The following is a 13377-nucleotide window of genomic DNA, read 5'->3' as shown; positions in this document are numbered from 1 at the left end:
CTTCTCACATTAAAGTCCCCAATTTAATTGATCTTCTCCCCTCCCCCGCATTTCCTCTCCAAACACAACTCCCCAAACCTCAAACTCACATCTCCGCATTCTCAATTTCAGAATGGCCAAGTCCGCCGCCCTCGAGAAGTTCGAGTCGATCTTCCCAACTCTTGTTGAGGATGTCCTCGCCCACTCAAAGTCCTATGGCCTTCCCCAGCAGGCTCTGGATTGGTTCAAGAACGTACGGAGGCCACACCACATGTCCGAACCCAATTAACGAGTTTATAGAACCTGAATGCGAACGCAATCGGCGGAAAGTGCAACCGCGGCATGTCCGTTCCCGACTCCGTCTCGCTCATGACCGGCAAGGAACTGAACGAGGAGGAGTACTTTAAGGCAGCAACCCTTGGGTGGTTGACCGAGCTCCTCCAGGCATACTTCCTCGTCTCCGATGACATTATGGATAGCAGCATTACCCGCCGCGGTGTGCCCTGTTGGTACCGCCAGCCTGAGGTTGGAATGATTGCCATCAACGACGCCTTCATGCTCGAGTCCGCCATCTACATTCTCCTCAAGAAGTACTTCCGCTCGCACAAGTCGTACGTTGACCTTATGGAGCTCTTCCACGAGGTTACCTTCCAAACCGAGCTTGGCCAGACCTGTGATCTGCTCACCGCACCCGAGACCAAGGTCGACTTGGATAACTTCTCCATGGAGAAGTACACCTTCATCGTCATCTACAAGACCGCATACTACTCCTTCTACCTCCCCGTCGCCCTGGCCCTCCACCAGCTCGGCATCGCTACCGAGAAGAACCTCAAGCAAGCTGAGGCCATCCTCATCCCCCTCGGAACCTACTTTCAGATCCAGGACGACTACCTTGACAACTTCGGCGACCCAGAGCACATTGGCAAGATCGGCACGGACATCCTAGACAACAAGTGCTCGTGGCTCGTCAACAAGGCTCTCCTGATCGCGACACCAGAACAGCGCAAGGTCCTCGATGAGAACTACGGCAGGAAGAACAAGGATAACGAGGCTGTTGTCAAGAAGCTGTACAACGAGTTGGGGCTGGAGAAGCTATACCAGGAGTATGAAGAGAGCGAGGTTGGCAAGATCAGGAAGCTCATTGATGAGACTGATGAGAGCGATGGCCTGAAGAAGTCTGTGTTTGAGAGCTTCTTGGGCAAGATTTACAAGAGGACAAAGTAGAGGCGCTAGGGTTAAAAGTCCTTTCGATTCTTCATGCAATCTTCCAAAGTCAAGATACTGATAGCTAGACTACACTAGACAAGACTACAAGCTGATGCAAATTTACAATAATAGCAACTAGGACCAATATGTACACAACGTGACCACAAGCAAGTATCTTATCTCTCTAGGTTTAATCGCACCGAGGTGAGCCGACCGGGGATATTCTGTTCTGGGTATGAACGTCCATGACATCATGAATATTGTCACGAGAAACCCCGGATTGGACCCCAAATCTTCAAACTCGGGTTACTACGCCCTCAATCTACGTAGCGCAAAAGTTTTCTGGCTTACCCACAAATATCGCACCTGGTAAAAAACTGACCTGTCTTCGATCAAGATCGAATTTGCCCCTGGTGTTGACATTTGCAACCGCTGAGTGGTCGGTAGTTCCGTCTCCGAAAGCTATAGCTGTTCGGGTGAGCTTCGAATAATCATAGCCGCTAAATCTTTGAAGGGCTATCCATATTTTCTTACCTCACACGTGCAGGATGTGAGGTGAAACCAGAAAGTCGAGGAAGTCCCGGAAGGCCTCCTCATACCTATATATACACCCTCCCGCAACCCCTATTCGACCTGCATCAACCCCAAAATACTGATTCCCAAAATCCCCAATACAAATACCAACAAAATCGAGAACCAGCAACACAACCACACACACAATGTCCTCCTACGACAACACCAGCGGATACGTCGGGGGCGGCTACGACAACCCCGACCAGCTGAACGCCCAGGGCTGGGGCCAGAACTACGGCCAATACGGCGGCACGCAATCCTACACCGACAACGTGGACAACACCGGCATGGGCCCCGCCGCCTCCCCCCACCGTGGATCCCACACCTTCGGCAGCCAAGACAACCCCGAGATGGGCACCACCGGGGGCCAGGACCGCAGCTCGTCCTACTACGACGACGAGAGCTACAACGCCGGCGGCGCACGCGGTCCCCGCTCCGCCTCCGCCATGGAGGACCCGTATAACCCCGGTGGACGCGCGGGCGATCCTAACCACGGACCGAGGAGGAGTAGTATGGGCAGCGTGAGTAGCACGCGCAGCTATGACGATTCGCAGCACCTTGGTGAGGGAGCGTCGGGTAGGGGTTCGCGGGGGTATCAGACGGGGATGGGAAGGAATATTAGTGGCGAGAAGCCGACTTCGTATAGTACGAGCTCGACTACGGGGACGAGTTCGAAGCCGGGGACTGGGGGGTGGAAAGGAGCGGCGAAGAGGTTGGCGTCGAGGCTTTCGGTGGGGAAAGGGAGCGGCGATTGAGGGAGAGGGTGAGGGATAGGTTGGATTTAAAGGCGTGGAGGTGGTTGGAGGAGAGGGGGATGGATGATATTTTGAGGGTTTGAATTGAGGGTGGATAGGTAATGTATAATTTTATTTTCAGCTGATATTAATATTATGGTGGCGTGATGTTCAATTTGAAGGGTGGTTAGTGTGGTGACTCAGTATGAGCGTACACAGTATTGCTCTGGGTATAATCTTGAAATCTTGTCTTCTGCCTTCTGCCTTCACAGTTGAAAGAGTAGAGTTGCGTATAGCCAGGCAACGTTCGACAAGGCTGAAAGGTGAGGCTGCGAGGCTACCACGACGCACCCACAAGGGTAAACAAACCAAACACGCACTAGTAAAAGTTTGCAGTGTTTGCCCAACACGCCATTCCCCTTTCGGCGCGCAAACCCCCTCGCTTAGCGTCGCCCATCGCGACTATAAAGTCTTCCTCCGCCCCAGTTCCTTTTCCTCTTCTTTTCTTCTTTTTTCTTCTTTAACCTAGTGCACGGGCTTTATGTGTATCAGTGAGGATTCGTCCGAGATCACATTTTTGCTAGTTGAAAACTATAACTATGACCGCTCCTCTCGGTTCTAGGACTGGGAGGGAATCTTTGGAACATGACTTTCTCGAGAGAGAATAAACACCTTTGCGTTTTTCATCGCGTGCTGCTCTTGATGGGTGGTTGCGGAGAAGAAGAAGATGGATGGGGATGTCGACAGCAATATACTGCGGATGATGGACAGGATGATGGATACTGGATACGATACTGGGCTTTGAACTGGAGGAGGTAGGGATTCTTGGAGGATATCCTGATGGACTGGCACACTGGTGCCTTGGGCTATATGAAGGCGAATATGAAGCACAATGCGTCAAGGCAACAACGCTATAAACAATGCTTCACTCAGATCGGTTTGCACTGGACAAATGTCAACAAAAGCGTCCATAATATTGAATTAAGACTTATTTATTTTATGCACTATTCCTCTCCAAAGTAAACAAAACCCCAAGCATAATCCAAGCACCGTGACATCATCCCATCCCTCCCGCATCCGCTTCCCATATAACCCCTCCATCTCAACCTCAACCTCATCCCAACTCCCAACCTCACCACAACACCCACCACCATGTCCTCCCAAACAGCCCTCGTAACAGGCGCCTCTGGCCTCCTCGGCCGCGCCGTCACAACAGCATTCAACCGCAAATCCTGGTCCGTAACCGGCACAGGCCTCACCCGCGCCAATCCCCCCGCCATCCTGGCCGTTGACCTCAGCGACGCCGCCGCCGTAGCCAAATCACTCGATGATGTGAAGCCCAGCGTCGTTGTGCATTGTACGCCGCCCTTCCTCCCCTCCCTCGGGAACTTTACACACTCGAGGGAAGCTGACACTAACACCCCCCAGGCGCAGCAAACCGCTTCCCCGACTCCTGCGACCGCGACCCCGCCGCCGCCCGCGCCATCAACGTAGCCGCGACCCGCTCTCTCGCCGAGGAAACCGCCAAGCGTGGCGTCGTCCTCATCTACATCAGCACCGACTACGTTTTCTCCGGCGCCCCCGGCGAGGCTCCCTACGAGACCTCCGCCACGCCCGCGCCGACGAATTTATACGGGATTACGAAGCTTGAGGGCGAGAAGGCGGTTGAGGAAGCTTATGCCGCTGCGGGAGGGAAGGGGAAGGGCGTGGTGTTGCGGGTGCCGGTGCTGTATGGGAAGGCGGATAAACATGCTGATAGCGCGGTGAATTGTTTGGTTGATGCTGTGTGGAAGGCTCAGAAGGAGAAAGTAGTAATGGACGGATGGGCAAAGCGTTTCCCAACCAACACCGAGGATGTAGGGAGGGTGATTGCTGATATCGCCGCGCTCTACACTTCTAAGATCGAAGCTGGGGAGGCGGAGGGGTTGCCGAGCGTACTGCAGTTTTCGGCGGAGGATCTGTATACGAAGTATGAGATGTGTGAGATGTTTGCGCATTTAATGGGGTTGGGGCTGGAGAAGATGGAGAAGGATGTTAAGGGGAATGAGGGGAATACGGGGGTGCAGAGACCGTTTGACTGTCATTTGAGTACGAGGGCGTTGAAGGAGTTGGGGATTGAGGTGCATACCCAGGATTTTAAGGGGTGGTGGAGGTGGGAGTTGGGTGCGGTGAGGCGGTGATGGGGTGGAGAGAAGCGGGGGTAGTGAATATAATATCTGTGTGGATTTAAACTTGATATTATAGTTGATATGTATACCCCTCACTTCTGGTAGCTCAAACTCCCCTGTGCTGACAACAACACTCCCATCCCTTGGCTGAGGCAAAGATAGTGAGGTTCAAAAGCCGAATCAATCCTTCCTGCTCAGACCAATCTCCAAAGATAACAAAGAATCAGAAACAATATGCATTGGACGTTACCTACTCTGATCTCACATCCCAAATGAAAATCACATTCTTTAAACTTTACTCTAAGCACTATGCACGATTTTCAACCCCTATTCTCACCGCCGACTCGTTCTTGTCACCGCTCCATGCCGCTGCTGCTGCGTGGCTCACTGCCACTCATGCACATACAGTACTTGCGTAAGAAGCTGTGGGAAGAACCAGAGATACTTATCGGGCGAAAGGAAAGCCTGGAAGGTCAGAGACTGGAGGATCAGAAAGTTGGTGAGTGATTTTGTGAGTTATTTTGGGGGTTTGGAGTTTATATTCAACATCGGCAGTCCTAGCTGTGTTTGTATACAAATACTCTGCTAGTATGCCCTTGATCTTGATTATAAAGCGGTGATCTTGAAATTTGGAAATATTACAATATAATCAGGCGATTTTTAAAGCAATACCAAATAACCTCAACACAACAAAAACCAAATCACAACACACCACACGCCTCACAAAACAAGAGCACAAAAGTAAAAACATAACCACCATGACAGACAAGGTCGAATTCTCCCCCTCCATGCCAATCACCCCCGTCTTCGACGTCCAAGCCCGCATCAAAGAACTCCAAGGCTTCCTCGACCCAAGCAACCCCAATTACCAGCCAGAGCGGCAGCACAAAAACATCAGGGCTGTTATCAAGTTATATGAGGAGGGAAAGATTGATGGGCTCAAACGAACTACTATTATAGATGGCAAGATTGTGCCGTATAAAGCCGCGTTCGAATCTAAGAGTGGAAGTTGGACTGAGGTTAGTTTTTTTATTCAAGCTCAGCGTTATGGGCTATGTGGAGGTCGCTTTCAGGGAATACCCAGGGAGATAGAATGGGGCTCGGAAAGACCTACACAGCAATTATTATGTACTCATCTGACGGTGATGTGGGGTATGCTTTTCGAACGTGGTTCACTGGGATATTTAGGGTGACAGCATATGTTGCGCTGATGAAGGATGGGCGGTGACAGGAATTCATGGCCGGTGAGAATCTATAATCGGTGACAGACTGAGCATGATAGCGCCTACGATATCATTTCGGCGGTTTACTATACTCGATGAATAGCTGAGGAATCTGTATTTAGCAGCGGCCACATTTGATTTCATCGAAATGTCCAGTCTGTGAGGTTATATATTTGAGAATTGCGCTTGGGCTTTTTAAATATGTGCTGAGACTCCCACTTTGGCTGCTACTCGAAGTTGGCGATGATGGGAAGGGCTGAGTCTTGTGGGCGCCTGGAGGATAGGAGGTGGGCGGTGATGGTCGATTGGCTACGCCATTTTCTCCGGTGAGTTTGGGAATGAAGGGTGGGTGTATGAGGAGTTTGTAAGTATGGCGAATAGTTCTAGAGGCTATTAGTGCTAAAAAGTTCGACAGTTTCCAATCGAGACATGAGGTGTTTAGGCCATTGGGATAACTGGTATCTCATCTTATTATTCTTAACGATTGTGAACGCCATATATAACCAGCATATCCGTCCATGACGCCTTCCTACCCCAGCCCCCTTTGGCATTATCATAGCCCATTTATCCTCGTCTATCCTTCCCATGCACCATCCATCGCCTCGCAACCCATCAATACCATCCATGGCACACGTTATCATCACACATCCTCTACAACCCCCACACGTACGCAAATTTAAACCGCAGTCCTAAAAACCTGCGAACCCTGGTTGCGGAACTGTATCTTATCCCTCCTCTGCAGCACCAACAGAGCCCTATTCAGCCCCCCCTCCGTGTACCCCTTCCTCTCAACAAACTCCCTCTTCAGCGACGCCAAACTGGTACTCCATCCAAGAGGCAGACGTCTCTTGAGCTCAACATCCAGCTTCAGCACCTCCTCATTCAGCTCCTTCGAGCCCTGACTCTTCCCCTGGTTAACCGCATCCATCGTCGACGCCAAGAACAGCCTAATCGCTTCCGAAACATGCTCCGTCGTCGCCACAGGCGAGAGCGTCATCTTTGCCAGGCCCTCCGAGATACGAATAATAGCCTCCAGCTGACGGACCGTGATCGGGATGGAGCTGCGCTGGTTGCTCTCCATCTCGCTGGCATGGACCTGCTTGCGGAGCTGCACGAAGTGACTGGAGAGTTTCTCGGCCGCCTCGGGACTGAGGCGAGGCGCGCAGCGCGTCTTGCAGTAGTTGATGTAGCGCTTCATCTTGTCGACAGGGATCACGGACTCGACCTGGTCTTCGGCGCCGCGGCCGCCCATGTGGATCCCCATAACGTGCTTGGCGATGCGTTCGTCGCGACCGCGCTCGTGCTCGTCGCGCACGATGAAGATCATGTCGAAACGCGAGAGAATGGTGGTTTGGAAGTCGATGTTCTCTCCCGGGCTCTTGAGGTCGTCGTAGCGGCCGAAAATTGGGTTGGCGGCTGCTAGCACGGAGGTCCTGGCGTTGAGGATCGTGGTGATGCCGGCTTTGGCGATGGAGATGGTTTGCTGTTCCATGGCTTCGTGGATTGCGACGCGGTCCTCGTCACGCATCTTGTCGAACTCGTCGATGCAGACGACGCCGCCGTCAGCGAGAACCATGGCTCCGCCTTCGAGGTAGAATTCACGCGTTGAGTGGTCACGCTGGACAGATGCTGTAAGACCAGCGGCGGAGGAACCTTTGCCGGATGTGTAGATGGCGACTGGCGCAACCTTCTCGACGAACTTTAACAGTTGCGATTTGGCCGTTCCGGGGTCTCCCAGAAGCAGAACGTTGATGTCGCCACGAAGTTTCATTCCATCTGGCAAAATCTTCTTAGAGCCGCCGAAAAGAAGACATGCAATCGCCTTCTTAATATCTCTGTTTCCGTAAATTGAAGGTGCAATACAGTCCGCTAAGACGTTGTAGAGGTCGGGCATGCGGCTCATCTCGAGGAGCTCAGCTTCTTCCTCTTCTGTCAGGGTAGAGTTTCCCTTTGCCGTTTGGTCAACATCGCTGTCGACTCCAACAGCTCTTAAGTAAGGTGTCCTGATTGCTACAGCTGATGTGGTTGTAGCGGACTTGGAAGCCTTTGATTGGAAAGTAGAACTGATGCCCGTTATTGTGCATCTCGACCCAGGAACAACGCGGTTGGTAAGATAACGATCGGCTGTGATGAGGACATGTCGAGGAAGTTCTCCTACCGGAACTTGGTCAGGAGCTTCCTGGAGCTTGAGGATCTGTTGGTCAACGAATTGGCATTTCTCGTGAACGATAAAATATGGGTCCATAGGACAGTTGTCAGACACTCCATCCCGACTTCTTCCACAATTCCTAGGCAATGTGACACCCGAAAATCCACCTCCAACTGATATGGTTTGTGTGTGCGAGCAATTCTTGCATTGGACATAGACCACTGTCGATTTTGACGACAGAACCGAGGCACTGATGACAATGCCAGGAACCCTCACAAGCTGGGATATTTTTACGGCGCCAAGATCACGGATCGAGAGCTCCGCGGCGTTAGAGTGAATGAGAAGCTGGTGTTCGGGAAGATCAATCTCCTTTTGGGCTGCGTATATACTCCGGTGTGTGCAGTTTTTGAGGGCAGCTTCAAACTGGGAGCCAGTCAGTATTGCAAACACTAGGCGGGGCAAGGAGGGAGTAATACCAGAGGAATAATCTCTCCGGGCTCGGTGACTAGCTTGTGTGCGAGCTCTTCGTTGAATGAGATCAAATGGCCGATATCCACGTCGCAGAAGTATTGTTTCTTCATCACATTTGCACGAAGTTGGTCTCTGCGCAAGGTTAGAACACGAAGATGAGTTATCTTTGTGAGCTCTCCTACCTGTAAATGAATGCAGTGCCCAGTTGGAATTCCAAAATGAAACTTTGCAGCTTCAACAGGATCTGCGCACGCACTTCACCGTCTTCTTCGCCATAGTTGGGCTGGTACACGCTCGTGGTATATACCGATTGGCGATCCATATTGCGGGACTCTTATGAAAGTATGAAGTCGATAGTATAGTCCTCGTTGTCCCTGGCGCAATGGTCGTAAAGTTGAAGCGTTTAAGCGTTGATGTTGGAGGAGATGGCGGGGATAGCACAAGGGGGGGAACGCGTCTTTGAAAGGGAGGATTTAGAGTCTTGACGCGACGCGATTTCTCGCGTAAAGTGGCTGCAGGAGTGACTTGTCAATTCCTATCTGTGCGTCCCGTCCGGGGTGTTTCTTCAGATGAGGCTGTGTGGCTAGGATCAACCAAAATCCGCTACGGTGACCCGGGAGCATCAATCGAGCAAGACAAAGGGACAAAGTCCATACCAGGAAATATAATAGAGCCCCATTGTACAGCTTATACAACTTCATGTCGCACTCTACGCCTATATTCGAAGTGCACAATTCTTAATTCTTCAATATCCAATTGCTAGGTATGACGCCTCGGTGACGGATCGCTGGATGTCAACAATACCGGAGAGTAGCAGCTCTTGCGCGGCCTCCGTGGCCTCAAGCTCAACGCCATGTCCGCCTCAAACCCTCGAAAGTCCCCCGGGAGTTCAACGTCCCCGCCATCTCATGGGCAGAGCCAGAGCGAATATGCGTTCCCGCGATACGATCCTCCCTCTCGAAACAGCTCTACCACCCGCTACAACTCCCGGCGCCTGTCGACGGCGAGCTCCGTAACGTCAATAGGAGGGGCCCTGGACAGCTCGTCGGGACCGTGGTCGGAAACAGTGAGAGAAGCAGGACAGAATGGTAGGCTGCCCGTTGTGCGACGAGCTTGTCGCAGTAACTAACAATTCTTTAGCTATATCGACACTCCTACAGCCGCCAATTGTGAGAACAGGCCTAATCGCTCATACTTCAGCTCCAGCGTCCAGTGCGCATAAACCACCCACCGCTCGAGATATCCCGCCAGTAACGCTCACAAATATTCCCCATATTGACCCGGCGGTATTCAAGCCGTATCTGGCGCAGATTAGCGCACTGTCGAACTCTCTACAGCGGGCGAAAGATAGCGAGGACGAGGAGGGATTGCGGATAATACGACGAGGGAGTAATAAGAGCGACGAGTTTGCGGATCTACTGGAGTCAAACGATAACGGAAGGCCAGATATATCAAGGAAGTCGTCCTTGGCATCGTTGTCTTCGTTGGCACCCAATGATTCCCAGTCACCCAGGAGACGTTCAAGTGCTGGACCTGGGAAACGAGCCGCACAAGGTCCTGCGCCCCTTGCGACAATACCTACCGTTTATTTCGACGATGACTTTCGACTCGAGAATCCCCGCATATTTGACGTTGTCAGCGAACGGTCGGAAGTCGTTCGGCCTGTCCCAGGGGCGCCAGAGGAACGGAAACAGTCAAACGGAAATGTAGCCGGCCCCAGGAAGGCTCTGGCGACAAACGCAATATTACAAGAGAAACTGTCGTGGTATATGGACACAATTGAGGTGCACTTAATTTCCGCAATCTCGACTGCATCCTATTCATTTTTTGCTGCTCTAGGATCCTTGCGTGAGCTACACTCCGAAGCCGCAGACTCTGTGGCCAGAATAAAGCAGCTGCGTGACGAGTTGGACGAACTTGACAAGGAGATGGCATTGGGAGGCATGGAAATTGTCAAGCAGAGACGCCGACGGGAGAATCTCAAGCAGCTGGCGGATGCTGTTCAGCAACTAAAGTCCGTCGTGGCTGGTCTAGGCCTTTGCGAATCATATGTTGAAAGTGAAGAGGTGGAACGAGCACTTGACGCGATAGATGCTCTTGAGAGGCTTATCCATGGTGAGCAGTTGAATGGAGATGCCAAAGTGCTGGATGTCCCCGAGCAAGACCAACTGCGCGACCTTTCAGGGGCGACGGCTCTACAAGGGGTCGACAATGACCTCACTGTTCTGCGGTTCCGAATTGGTAAGACATTTGAATCGAGGTTTATCAAATCAATGCTTGGCGACATCAGACAACACATCGAATCCACGCCAGTCAATGACACCCTACAACGGTGGAGCAATGCTTCACAACGCACACGGGGCGGACATAATCGTGAAAAGTCCGCGTTTCCTTCGTACCTGACGACGAACAATGAGTTCAGAGCCGATCTACTATCAAATATCAATGGTCTATATCGAGCCAACCACACGTCTTCGGCTACGACAGCATATCGAGATGCCGTCTTGCACGAGATAAAATCGATTATCAAACGGCCACTACCTAGCTCCAATGACGATGATACGGATTCCGTGATGTCAATGTCTACTGTGGGAGGAAACAAACCACGCAGTCAACAAGACAGATCTGCTATCCTGGCGCGCAATTTACGGAATTTAGATCCTGAGTCAGCTGAAGAGACTCTGGTGAAGATTTATATTGGTGTCGGAGAAACCCTGAGGAGAGTGGGCACTCAGGTGAAGGTCTTACTTGATGTAACGAGTACATTGGATGGGTCATCACCGGGTTCGCCTCCGCCAGGGTCACCTTCCATGGGTGGCCCCAGGTCACCCCCTAGGACACCAAATCTTGGGTCGATTGAAGACCGTGTTAGCGGTGGCAAGGCAACCGAGGAAAGGAGGCATATACAGGAGGAATTACACCAAGCTCTTGACATGTCAAATCTTCTTGGCCAAGCCGTGGACATTGCACAGAACCAGATCGTCAAAGTACTCAGAGTCCGCACGGAGCAAAGTGTCCGCCAACAACCGACAAGATTCCTGCGATACTTCACACTCAACCTCCTTTTTGCCAACGAATGCGAAGCTGTGTCAGGCAGGAGCGGAACGGTCCTGAAGAACGTCGTGAATAACCAGATCAAAGACTTCATCCAACTCCTCAGCAACTCCCAGCAGCAAGCCCTAGCACAAGGCATGGATGCTGACCTCTGGGCCGCGAAAGACTTCACCGAGAGCGACGGCGTCTACCTAGAACGCATCCTCGAAGGCAGCGACCGTGACCCCGCCGCTTGGAGCATCGGCAGTAAAGTCTGGCTCCCCTACGATGAATCCAACGACTCCACCCTCCCCAACGGCGCTCCCACCCCCGCCGACCCCTCCCAAACCGCCTCAGCGCGCGAGAAAATCCGTCCCGCAACCATCGAGGCAGAGACCTTCCTCCTCCCTTCGTCTGCTATCATCTGCCTCCGCGGCCTCTCCCCTTACCTCGAACTCATCACCGGCATCCCCTCTCTCACCTCCGATGTCTCCCCCCTCCTCCTGGCCTACATCCAACTCTTCAACAGCCGCTGCACACAACTCATCCTCGGCGCCGGCGCCACCAAGATCGTCGGCCTCAAAAATATCACAACCAAACATCTCGCGCTCGCCTCGCGCGCTCTCGGCTTCGTCGCCACACTGATTCCGCACCTGCGTGAGTTCGTCCGGCGACACCTCGGCGCGGGAGCGTCGGCCGCAGGGCTAATGGGCGATTTCGACAAGGTCCGACGCGCGCTGCAGGAGCACCAGGCGAGTATCTCGGAGAAGCTGGTTGAGATTATGGCCGGGCGCGCGACGCTGCATCTCCGCGCCATGCGGGCGATCGTGTGGGATGATGATTCCGCAGGTGACAAGGCGGTGAGCGCGTACATGGATACGCTTACCAAGGAGACCGGGACGTTGCATCGCGTGCTGAGTAAGCATATGCCTGAGGAGACGGTGTTGGGGATTATGGAGCCGGTGTTTGGAAGTTATATGGAGCAGCTGGGGAAGGCGTTCCGGGAGGCTCCGGTGACGACGGAGAGGGGGAAGGAGAGGTTCGTTTGCCCTGATGCTTCTATTCTGTGTGAACTTCACTAACAGTCATCCAGAATGCTTCGTGATGCTCAGCACTTTGCTGCTAAAATCAGCAAGCTTGATGGCGCTGGCGATTTGGGTGATTCTATTCTCACTACCGCGACGAATAGGACACTTCCTGTTGCTGAAGTGCCTGTCGTCGCTACAACCCATGCGACCACCGAGGTTGCGGCCACAACGAGCCCCGAACCGCCTTTACCACCCACACCAGTAGTGGAAATCAGTGGCTCCCCACCTAACCCACCTCTACCGATTTCACCTGACGAAGTTGTAAGTGAGGTGGTGAATGGGGATATAGCTGTGGCGAACGGGGTGGTAGAGAGTGAGACCCTCATTATAGAGAGTCCTGGTGTGGACAGTGAGGAAGCTGCGGAAGTAGAGGTGGAGGCCGAGGAGGGGACGAAAGATGAGAAGGAGGTGGAGGAGAAGGCGGCGGAGAAGAAGTGAGATGGTCTATGAATATGCTGGTGTGAATGAGGATGAGACGAGGATTTTTGTGTACTTGTAGATACCACCGATGATACGAGCGAGGTAGTTGTTTGTGATGGAGTAGCTGGAAATATAGATGAGGGATTGAACCAGGGATGATTGTCCTTCATTATGTTGCGTCTTATTTGTCTTGGGCTGAACATGATATATTGATCCGTGTGCAGATATACTACCAAACACCCCCTTCTTCGCCACTTCCTACAAAGAGCACATCTGCACCCTGCACTTTTAATCTTTATTTAACCTTTGGACTTTAACCGCCGGATAGCAACA

The 13377-nt window shown here is 52.3% G+C and overlaps 6 protein-coding genes across 6 annotated transcripts; 5 read left to right on the top strand and 1 right to left on the bottom strand.

Moving 5' to 3' along the window:
- Nucleotides 1-32: 32 nt before the first annotated feature.
- On the top strand, nucleotides 33-1318 carry ERG20 (Farnesyl pyrophosphate synthetase). Its single transcript, XM_018274850.2, has 2 exons — nucleotides 33-232; nucleotides 280-1318. Exons 1-2 carry the CDS (start codon nucleotides 113-115, stop codon nucleotides 1201-1203), a joined length of 1044 nt encoding a protein of 347 aa, XP_018130339.1. The 5' UTR covers nucleotides 33-112; the 3' UTR covers nucleotides 1204-1318.
- Nucleotides 1319-1624: 306 nt separating this feature from the next.
- VE01_05385 (uncharacterized protein) lies at nucleotides 1625-2513 on the top strand (the record flags this gene model as incomplete). The annotated part of the gene is made up of 1 exon (XM_018274849.2): nucleotides 1625-2513. Exon 1 carries the CDS (start codon nucleotides 1905-1907, stop codon nucleotides 2511-2513), a length of 609 nt encoding a protein of 202 aa, XP_018130336.1. The 5' UTR covers nucleotides 1625-1904.
- A 1066-nt stretch (nucleotides 2514-3579) lies between these two features.
- On the top strand, nucleotides 3580-5125 carry VE01_05384 (uncharacterized protein). The gene is made up of 3 exons (XM_018274848.2): nucleotides 3580-3849; nucleotides 3921-4739; nucleotides 4795-5125. Exons 1-2 carry the CDS (start codon nucleotides 3645-3647, stop codon nucleotides 4670-4672), a joined length of 957 nt encoding a protein of 318 aa, XP_018130337.1. The 5' UTR covers nucleotides 3580-3644; the 3' UTR covers nucleotides 4673-4739; nucleotides 4795-5125.
- A 229-nt stretch (nucleotides 5126-5354) lies between these two features.
- On the top strand, nucleotides 5355-5752 carry VE01_05383 (uncharacterized protein; the record flags this gene model as incomplete). Its single annotated transcript, XM_018274847.2, has 2 exons — nucleotides 5355-5683; nucleotides 5745-5752. Exons 1-2 carry the CDS (start codon nucleotides 5419-5421, stop codon nucleotides 5750-5752), a joined length of 273 nt encoding a protein of 90 aa, XP_018130334.1. The 5' UTR covers nucleotides 5355-5418.
- Nucleotides 5753-6337: 585 nt separating this feature from the next.
- MCM5 (minichromosome maintenance protein 5) lies at nucleotides 6338-9005 on the bottom strand. The gene is made up of 3 exons (XM_018274846.2): nucleotides 8686-9005; nucleotides 8509-8635; nucleotides 6338-8455 (listed from the first exon to the last, which is right to left on the bottom strand). Exons 1-3 carry the CDS (start codon nucleotides 8823-8825, stop codon nucleotides 6560-6562), a joined length of 2163 nt encoding a protein of 720 aa, XP_018130335.1. The 5' UTR covers nucleotides 8826-9005; the 3' UTR covers nucleotides 6338-6559.
- VE01_05381 (uncharacterized protein) lies at nucleotides 8942-13331 on the top strand. Its single transcript, XM_018274845.2, has 3 exons — nucleotides 8942-9591; nucleotides 9644-12575; nucleotides 12630-13331. Exons 1-3 carry the CDS (start codon nucleotides 9357-9359, stop codon nucleotides 13060-13062), a joined length of 3600 nt encoding a protein of 1199 aa, XP_018130332.1. The 5' UTR covers nucleotides 8942-9356; the 3' UTR covers nucleotides 13063-13331.
- Nucleotides 13332-13377: the final 46 nt, after the last annotated feature.

The sequence above is a fragment of the Pseudogymnoascus verrucosus genome (assembly GCF_001662655.1).
Source record: "Pseudogymnoascus verrucosus strain UAMH 10579 unplaced genomic scaffold scaffold_22, whole genome shotgun sequence".
Taxonomy (NCBI): domain Eukaryota; kingdom Fungi; phylum Ascomycota; class Leotiomycetes; order Thelebolales; family Thelebolaceae; genus Pseudogymnoascus; species Pseudogymnoascus verrucosus.
This window is presented reverse-complemented; position numbering and strand designations above follow the sequence as displayed.